Source organism: Mesocricetus auratus, unplaced genomic scaffold (assembly GCF_017639785.1).
Source record: "Mesocricetus auratus isolate SY011 unplaced genomic scaffold, BCM_Maur_2.0 Super-Scaffold_100007, whole genome shotgun sequence".
NCBI lineage: Eukaryota > Metazoa > Chordata > Mammalia > Rodentia > Cricetidae > Mesocricetus > Mesocricetus auratus.
In genome coordinates, this window is record NW_024429191.1 from 77,224,217 (window position 1) to 77,234,287 (window position 10,071).

Genomic DNA, 10,071 nt, shown 5'->3' on the forward strand with positions numbered 1-10,071 from the left:
AATTTCGGAGACTATGGATATCTGCCACAGGTGAGGGCATAGTATATCCTCCCTAACACACAGGAGGCTGAGGCAGGGCAATGGCAAGTTTAAGTCCCACCTGGGATACAGAGTGAGTTCAAGGTCGACCTTGGCAATTTAGTAAGACAGAGCCTGAAAATAAAACATGAAAATAAGGGTGGGGAAAGAGTATAGAACATGCAGGAAAACCCCAGTACCCTCAAAGTTATCTTTTGGTGAAGGGGATATGTACTAGGACAGATAAACAATGGTCGAGGCAGCAAAGGTCAGTGCGATCCAGGCTTGCCATTGTTTCCTTCCTGGAAACCAGATGTCTGGGGTCTTCCTTATTTATTCTGCTCCTGTGTTGGCTTCATGCTACATCCAAAGAAGGAATCTAGAAGGCAAGACTGTGGCTTTTTATCTTCATGTGCCAATTGCCAAAACCAATCCCAGAACTTGTCTGACTGGCTCTACAGAGGCACAGAGATAAACAAGGCTTGAGTAAACAAAAGGAAAACCTGCCTGTCCATCACATGGCTAGGCAAGCAATGTAGGATGCCTTTGTGGGCACTTGCTAAATCAGTTCCCATCCCAGCAATAATGCAAAATATCCTTCCCGAGAAATGTGACTGATTATCATGTTGATAGCAGTGACTTAGGGAAGGAGAAGAGTAAAAGATGGGGCCCCACTGTAGTAGTAAGAAACTAAATACCTTAAGGGACTGGGGGTTTCTTAAACCTTTCTGGCAGGAGCATGCACTGGCCTCTCTTTCATGAATGTGGGTCATTCTCATCACCTTGGGATGCTAGACTTTGGCAGGTCTGGTGATGTAACAAGGCTGCACATGCTCGTGAGAAGAAATGACCTTCCCATCCTTGATCTCCTTGGTGATGGTGCATATCTTAACCAGTATCCGGGATGGGGGTCCAGAGGCACTGCAGGGCTTGTGAATCTCAGGCAGTGATGAAGATGTATAAACTGGGGTAAAATACTCCACAGCTCTGGCCTGGAAGGAAGGCTCACATTTGGTGGCACATGGGTTACAGGGAAGCCTAAGTAGAAACAACAAAAACAACAGAATTTTAGCTGTGATTAAGGAAGGGCAATACTAGTGATGGAGAAGATGGGAATGGCTAAAACTGTCAATACTTGTCATTCAAAATAAGCACTGCTGAATGCTTATTCATTCATTCATTCTGTGCTGTGGTTAGTAGAAGAACCACAATCAGAGCAATTCTATTGGAAGACTGCCTCCTAGCTTGAGAAGTAGTTTCTGGCTTAAGCTTCTACTCTAGCCCCATGGGAACCACACTGCACCAGCAGTAAAAACAGGGATAGGGCCCAGCTTTCTTGTTTGCCAGTGGGTGATGTTGGGTGAACCAGTCAGCCCTCCTGAGCTTTAGTTTTGTATGGGCAGAATAGACACAATGGGAACTAAGGAATGCAGCAAGCAAGCAGATCTGCTTATTGTCTGGGAAATGGAGATGAGTTTGATAATTTTCTTGTGTTGGGGAAAGTTTTCATATAATTAGTGGTGACTTGAATCCCACTTATGCAGGAGTTTTTAGAACATCACCAGGAAGTGTTGAAGTGCCCTTTGGATGACTCTAAGTTTTTTTTTAATTGGAGTAGCCAGAAGTTTGTAGTACACTCTTTTTATTGGATAACTGACTGGTGGCCCTTGGGCATACTGTAGTTCTTTAAAGGGACAGCGTCACTTAGCATTGTACTTGTGCTGTGTGCATGTGACAATAAAGAATACAGTGAAGAGAGGTGACTGATTGTTTTGGGGCAGTTGGTGTCCTTTGCAATTTTAATGAAGCATTTGTGGGGTTAGTTTGGCCTGAGTTACTTCAAAGAACTCATTTTTAGCTGAGTTCTTTATGGGTCGGTTGGCTTATTATCATTAAAAAAACAAAACGAAAGACATAAAGCTTCTTATTTGTAAAAGAAAAGATGTGGAAACACACATTTCTCTTGGGGTGAAGGCAATATCTAATCAGGGTTGGGGGTTTCAACATGAGCACCGTGGTCCCCTACAGGGACCAGGGTAGTTAGTCCTTTCTCTTCAGCAAAGTCCCATGTTCATCTTAGACCAAGGCTCTTCAACCTTTCTAATGCTGCGACTCTTTAACACAGTTCCCCATGTTATGGTGACCCCCCAACCATAAACTTATTCTTGTTGCTGTTTCATAACTGTAATTTTGCTACTGTTATGAATTACAATGTAGTAAATATTTGATATGTCTGAGTTCTTAGGAGGCTCCTGTGAAAGCGTTGTTTAGGCCCCCAAGGGGTCATAACCCACCCACGGGTTGAGAACTGCTGTCTTAGTAGGACGAAACCTGTAAGGAATTAATTCGGTATGTTGCTCTTCAAACCAGTTTAGTTCAACCCACAGCTCAAATTGGGACTTGGCTATGCTTGTAGGTCTTTAGAGAAGATTTGATAATCTCCATCTAAATTTTCCCATTATTGCCAAGAATATCAGAGTGTTATTCTCTGATATTCTGCCCCCTCACTGTGTGTGTGTATGTGTGTGTGTCTTTCTCACATATACGGTTTTAATTTTATATACCTGCCATCCAAGTTCTCCAGAAGGCTGCGGTAGGTGGCGATCTCACACTCCAGCCGGGACTTGGTGTCCAGCAGAACTTCGTATTCCTGGTTCTGTCTTTCCAGGGCACTCCGGATGTCTGCCACCTGAGCCTCCAAGTTATGGATCAGACCCTGAATTTGGGCCAGCAGGGTTGTGTAGCGGGCCTCTGTCTCTGTCAGAATGCATTCCTGGGAATCTCTCTATGTGGGAAGAGGAAAACAGATTCAAATGATGACTCCCTTAAAATTCCCTTAAGATCCTTCTTAAGGTCATTTTAAATAATCGTTTCTTTGTGACAGTGCTAATGGCCCTCTACGCCCTTTATTACTTCCTAGCCAAGTACATCTAAGGAAAAAATGATAATTCTGTTTTCTTTTTATCCCCTCTCTGGTTTATTTCTGCACCCCCACACCCACCATTTAATCTGTCACCCTCTGGCTCATGAGAGAGAGGGAAAAATCTGCCTCACTTCACTGAAGCTCTGACATTAAAACCATGCCAGGATACCTCATTCAGTTGGCATCTGAGTCTTTCAAAGGAAGTGGGCATTTCCCTCAGTGGATCAATTTTTTTTATAAGTAAAACATGAGTGTTGAAAGTCGAATGTGTCAAGTTCTTTCTTGTTCTATCATTTTGCAAGTCTATAGATAATGGGATTTTAGGTTTTAATAACCCTGGTTATTCACACTATTATCTCAATTTTTATAGATGACAAGAATGAGGTTCGATGAGTTGTCCAACATCACATAACTAACAGGTGATGAAATCTGGGGCAAGGTTTTCCTAATGCTCTTCCTAACAGGACATTTGAGTACTGTCTTATTTCAGAGATGCAGTCTTAGGAAACGCTGCTGGCTCTGAGATCTGATCCTGACACATTTCTTTGGTGACTTTGAGAAGGTCACTCACTGCTTTAGATCCCAGTGTCTCCATCTGTGAACTAGGTGTGATGGCATTTAGTGTGGATCTGGCTTGGGTAAATCCTCCGCATTCTTGGGACCTCACCAGTAAAGTTGGGTAATGGTTTACATCATCTCTTTCAGAACTTTGTTTTAGAATTCCAATATGATAGTTTACAATAGTGCTTTGCAAAAAATAAATCAAATTCTCTCCTGGTGTTTCTATGGGTCATAATCAGTATGATATACCCTTGTGGAGTGTGGGGGGTGTAGGGAGAACTTCTACAATCAAATAAGTTTTGGAATGCTAAGTACTGCATATCTCCTTTTTGGAGATCCATGGTGTATGTCACCTTGTAGGGCAGCTGTAGAAGGGCAAACTTTTGTTTAATCCAACATTTCCAAGACTTACGCGACCATGAATTTCTTTTTTAGCCACAGACCCCTTAACCAACAGGAACACAGTCTAGGAAATAGTGGGACACTCAGACAAGGACTGTTGCCACCAGAATAAGGTTAGGCATGGTCAGCCTCCTGGGTACCATTCGGTGTTGGGCCTGCAGTTCAACCTCAAGGGAACTCATGGTACGTCTCAGTTCAATTAAGTCCTTCTGGCAGCATTGTTGTTGTTGAGAGCTGGTTATTACTTGTTGATTCAGTTCCTCCATCTGTGGAAACACAAAGATTCCAGGCATTTTGTAAGGAAGCATGACTCAAAGAAGGACTCCTAGAATGGTCAGCATATTAGTTTTGACTTGTTTGCTCTCCCCACCTGTGTATTGAACCATTGTTCTATGTCTTTACGGTTTGTCTCCACAATGGACTCGTAACGACATCTCATTTCTTGTAGAATTTTATTTAGATCAATGGAAGGGGCAGCTGTTACTTCAATGTTGATTCTGTCCCCAAGTTGGCACTGTAAGGAATTGATTTCCTATGGAAAGAAAAAGAATGTGAAGTTATTTAGTGAATCAATGACTCTTCCCTACCATGTTCTTGTTTCAATCTGACAAATAATTAAGTTTGACTGGGTTTGGAATACATCCCACAACAAAGGGGTACATGATTTATGGGTGTTACTGAGATGCCCTACAATGATTGAAGGTGATTTCAGGTATGACTCTGTGCACAAATAATATGTGCGAAAAAAAGAAAGAATTGACTAACGAGATCAGCGTTTCAAGAGTTTTAAGATCATTTCTAGGAATGAGAAAATGGAGGCAGTAACACGGAGGTGGGTTTTGTATGAAAATACCACCATCTCCATGATGTCCATATGACATCATGTGTTAGAATTGACTTGCTCCAGAATTGGCTTTTTCCAATAGGAGGTGGAAGAAGTCTGTTCAAGGATTTCTATAAAAACCAGTGAAGATGAGAAAATTGCGATGATGGAGAATATTCTACCCATGTGGCAACAGATATAATATAGCAAGCTAGTGGTAAGAGCTGTGGTATCATGAGGGCTGACAAATGAAGAAATGCCTTGTGGGGGGATACACTTCGTTATGTACAATTAAAAGGAACCAATGATAATTTTAGGGTTTTAGCTTGTGCCGATTCTTAGCCTTTGTCTCACCTCTTCATGGTTAGTTTTGAGGCACAGGAGTTCCTCTGTCAGAGATTGGACTCGTGCCTCCTTGTCAGTCTTGCTCAAAGTCAGCACATCCAAGATCTGCCTCAGGCCATTGGCATCGGTTTCCACTAGCTGGCGTAGGGATAACTCAGCTTCATAGCTTTAAAAGTCAGAAAGAAAAGACAAGGCATTAGGAAGTAGGTGTACAAGGCAAGCTAGGCAGAACCTCCAGCTTCATTCTCCTCTGGGACGCTCACTGAGTGTTTCTATGGAAGACTTCATTCTTTGTAGAAGTGAAACCCTTTGATCCATATCATGACTTAATCTGCCAGAGGGATGCCACTTTGCTGTCTTTAGAGATGAAGGAATTTATTTTCCTTCCTTCCTTTGCTCCCAAAGACAACACATTATAAGAAAACCACTGGGTTTGGGTTCAGAAAGCCTGGGTCTGCATTTTTGGCTCTGTCTCGTATTGCAAACTTTTGTGTAAGTTTCTTCCTCATTATACCAAGGTTTTCTTGCCTGGGCCAAGGTTACCCACCTATCTCACTGCAGGTAATCCTATGGGTCTGTATGCTGTCACTGCAGGTGCTGTGTATCATGTTAGGGCTATTAATCTCAAGCAATTGAATCTGAAGGTCTTTTCTGGGTTAGTGTTGATAAGCTATGGTTAGTGGATGTGGGGACCGTCTCCTTGGGAATGTTTAAGTCAGACCCGGGGTGGATCCTATCACCGGCGACAGTGCTGGGTAGGCTTACTTGGCTCTTAAGTCATCTGCAGCCAGTTTGGTGTTGTCAATTTGTGAGACCAGTCTGGAATTCTCAGCCTTGGTACACAAGATCTAGAATTAAGAGATTGAACACACAAATGAGACGAACACCAGGATCCCCTACTTTAAGAACCAAAGGGCCATGTGTTACTTAGCAGAAGACTAGTTAGAATTTTCCTGAATCTTCAGAGGGATGCTTAAGAAATATGGGAAACATTGGAGAATCAGAGTTCATGTTATTTTTTCTGAGATTAGTGAAAAGCCATGTAAATAAAAAACTTTTTTTGTATATTTTTCTATTAAAATATAGTATCTTTTCTAATTTTCCCCCAATTTACTGTGACATACTAGAAAGCAAATCCTTGATCTCAAAGGCTAGAATGGTAGCTGCAACATTTTTGTTGGTGTTCAGTAAATATTTGTTGATAAAAACAAAAGCTAAGCAATCTCTGGACAGGAAACTGAGGTTTGGTATAGCGACACAGTAAATGCTGTGAAGATGACAACATGGGCATTAAAGGTCCTAGTAGTTACTAACATAGATTAAGGCTAAAACTATTTGGAGACTTTAAAAAACAAAACATCTTCTTAGAGCCCTGTTCCCTTATTTTTATTTAAGATATGGTAGCAACCCATTAGCTTTCAATCCTGAGTTATTTGGTTATAAAATGGCAGAACACACATTAAATAAAAAAATATAGAAAACTTTGTGTGTATTATCCCAAAATGAATTTCACTCAAGGGAAATCGAGTGAAATTTCCCTCCCTCCCTCTCTCCCACCCTCCCACCTTCCCATCCTCCTGCCCTCTCTCCCTCTCCTGCCTTCCCTCTTTCCTTATTTATTTTGTCTTTTCCAGACAGGGTTTCCCTGTGAACCTCTGACTGTCCTGGAACTCATTCTGTAGATCAGGCTGACTTGGAACTCAGAGAATTAATTACCTGCCTCTGCCTCTCAAATCTTGAGATTAAAGGCATGTACCACAACAGCTAACTTCTCTTTTTATTCTTAAAAACATACCAGCATAGAAGGATCTAGAAAGACTAAAATGTAACAGATAACCCATAGTTTGATTCAGCACTTTGACACACTTTGACGAGTTCTTACCTTCTGCTGTAGCTCCTCAATGGTGGTGTAGTAGGATAGGTAGTCAGAACACAGGACAGGCAGTGCCTTGCTGCACTCCTCCTGGATTTTGTTTTCTAGTTCTGAGTTCTCCCCTTCCAGCATCCGCACCTTTTCCAGGTAGCTAGCAAGGCGTTCATTCAGAGTCTGCATGGTCTCTTTCTCGTGACTGTTAATGCCTTCGCTGCACCAGCTGTAGTCTTCCAGACAAGGATGGAAATGGTAGGGTCTTATCAAGTAGTTAGCGGTGCGGTAAAGGCAAGGAGTGGGCCCACAGCCCCGGCTCTGGGGAGTTCTTTGAGTAAGGCCAGTTGGTTGGCTATCTGGACAACAGTTGTTGTTAGAAGAGCTGATCCGAAAATTTGTATCTCCAGAGCTGTTTTGGGGTGCAGTTGAAGAAGAAATAGTTACTGTAGAACCCTTGGTCTCCATAGTGTGTGTCCAGTTTCAGGTTGTCCCAGAGTTTGTGGTCACCACCCGAAGCACCCTCAACTTATCCCAAATGCCAGTCCTGTGGCTGTTCTTCTTTGATGTTCTTATATAGCCTTCCTTCCAGGTGGTGACACAAGAGGTGGGGTGTTTTCCTTTCTAATGTTTATATCGAATCCCACAGGAACATCTCATTAATCTGCTTTTTACTCGCCTGAGAAGAGTTACCTGTCTCATAAAAATGTGCATTTAGATGGTTACTAAGTTATTACCCATCGCAACTACTACCTGTCATTGGGCCCAGAGCTTCACGTTGGGTCTTCAAAAGGAACAGCCGTCACACTCTCAACAGCATCCATCATTAAGCAGGTGTGAGTGTGTTAGGCTCTTTAAATCCTTGTTGACCTCTTTAGCTGGCATTCAGCTTCACCAAAAATGAGTCCAGCCTTCTTTTCCTTTCTTCTTTAGAAAAGGGAAACTATTAATATCTGAAAATTATTGGAGAACTTAGAAACCAGCATTTCATTTTGATCTGACCAACTCATTTTCCTATTTCCCTTACTCAGACATAGCAAATATGGATTAAAATGTTTAAACAGGACTTTACAGATCCAACTGTTGGGATCATGTCTGAGCTTTCCCGATAGGCTTTGAGTGCTAACAAGTACTAATATTTCTTAGGAAAGACACCGATTGCTTTGTGGTTGCTCACAGCCCATATCTTATAGCATTTTTATTGCTCAGTGTTTGCATGTTACATGAATCTGTTGGGTTTGATTTGATGTTGAAGGTAGGTGTGTTCTTTCTGAGAAAAACAGCATTTCAACATTTCTAAGAAGTCACTTGATTCTGGTGCTTCATGGAGGCTGTAAGAGAGGAAGATTTTCTCACTTTTCCTAGCTTCTAGAGGCCACCCACACCTGCTGTGTTTGGATAAATGTCACTTAAAGGTCAATGTGTCATTGGCTTGGTCAATCAATGTGGTTACTATGAGGAGATGGTTGAATCTTTGGGAGGTAGAGAGAAAATTAGATGAGTGAGGGTGATCTAACTGTGTCTGTGAAGGAGATCTTGGGCCCTTAGTACCATTCTCTTTGCCCTAGTTTGATTCCTATTGCTTTAGTAAACACCAAGACCAAAATCAATTTGAGGAAGAAAGGGTTCATCTTACATCTTACAGTCTATCTGAAGGGCAGCTAGGGCAAGAGCCCAAGCCAGAACCTGGAGGCAGGAATTGAAGCAGAGGCCATGGGGGAGCACTGCTTGCTGGCTTGTTCTCCAGGCTCATGGTCAGCTACCTTTCTTAAGCCTCTCAGGACCGCCTGTGCAGGGGTGGCACTGCCCACAGAAGGATGGACTCTTCCATATCAATCGTGAATCAAGAAAGTACCCCCCCCATGCCTATAGGACTATCTGAAAGAGGCATTTCTTCAGGCGAGGCTCTCTCTTTCTAGATGACAATAGCTGTTAGGTTGATAAAAACTAACTAGTATACTCCCTTTTCTCCTGGCCACCATGAAGCAAGCAGTTTCCTCCACCACACACATCCAAGTAGGCCATGGAGACAACTCAGCATAGACTGCACCTGCTGTAAGAATGAGCCAAAATACATGTTTCCTCCTTCAAAGTAGTTCATATAAATATCTTTCCCTCACGGTGATGGAATTCTGATGACTATCACATCCTTGGTTGATGGTCCTCTTAAATCTTCAAAACCAAAAGTGTCCCTTGAGTTTTGCTAATATCATACCACTCTGACACAGCTTTCACCTCTCTGGCCCATTTAAGGACCTCTGTGATAACAGTGGGACCACCCAAATAATCCAGCATAATCAGATAATTAGAAATTTTATGTCCCTTTTGCCATGCAGCATAATATATTACCAGATTCTGAGATTAGGGCATGGCCACGTTTGGAAGGAACCCATATTTCTTAATAGTAGCAACAAACATAAAATTAAGGGAATCCATTTTGTTTAAAAAGGTACAATATTTGCATAAAAAGCATGTTCAACTACATCTAAGGACAAAAAACTAGAGTACATAGAAAGGCATGTCATGCTTTTTGGTGGAATCATAATTCACATCATTAAATGAAATCTCAACTGTATGCTAATTTAATTAACATACCAATAATGTATTGAGACCCTCTCAAAAATAAATGTTTTTCTTGAACTTCAAAATATGACATTTTGAAGTTATATGAGAGGAATTAGTCAGGAAAACAGAAATAACCCTTTTAAGATGTTACAACAAAATGTAAAACTTCACTAATTAAAATAATGTGCTATTAATGTGTGAATAGTCAGACCAATACAATAGACCAAATATCCTTTGAAAAGAGTCCTAAGAAGATTTGGATTTAGTATGTGACAAACATGATGCCTAAAAGCAATGGGGAAAATGGAAACTGTCAGCTGTACTCTGGGGGACATTCTGCATCACTATGCATAGATGGTGAGTGCAGTCTCCCCCAGGACAGACATGAAACAACAGATGAGGGAAGGTGGCAGAAACTTCCAACAATAACTGGGAGGTACTTGGCGGGGAGAGCATAGAGGATGGCTGAGGATACAGCTTAGGTAGGATGAAGAGGAGGACAATGCTGGCTAGGTCAAGGCCATGCAGATAATCATTGCCAGTCAATGTGAAACCTGAATCATTTAGTTT

At 41.8% G+C, this 10,071-nt stretch overlaps 1 protein-coding gene across 1 annotated transcript; it reads right to left on the reverse strand.

The window, feature by feature from the left end:
* Positions 1-809: 809 nt before the first annotated feature.
* Krt39 (keratin 39) lies at positions 810-7,404 on the reverse strand. Its single transcript, XM_005075983.1, has 7 exons — positions 6,955-7,404; positions 5,838-5,920; positions 5,082-5,238; positions 4,275-4,436; positions 4,045-4,170; positions 2,583-2,803; positions 810-1,056 (listed from the first exon to the last, which is right to left on the reverse strand). Exons 1-7 carry the CDS (start codon positions 7,402-7,404, stop codon positions 810-812), a joined length of 1,446 nt encoding a protein of 481 aa, XP_005076040.1.
* Between the last annotated feature and the right edge of the window lie 2,667 nt (positions 7,405-10,071).

What these genes read in the sequence shown, in the direction of transcription:
- Krt39 (XM_005075983.1), bottom strand. Translation starts at nt 7,404, where the DNA reads ATGGAGACCAAGGGTTCTACAGTAACTATTTCTTCTTCAACTGCACCC. An exon ending in TTGAGGAGCTACAGCAGAAG is followed by an intron (nt 5,921 to 6,954) that starts GTAAGAACTCGT and finishes TCTTAATTCTAG; the next exon opens with ATCTTGTGTACCAAGGCTGA. An exon ending in GCAGATGACTTAAGAGCCAA is followed by an intron (nt 5,239 to 5,837) that starts GTAAGCCTACCC and finishes TGACTTTTAAAG; the next exon opens with CTATGAAGCTGAGTTATCCC.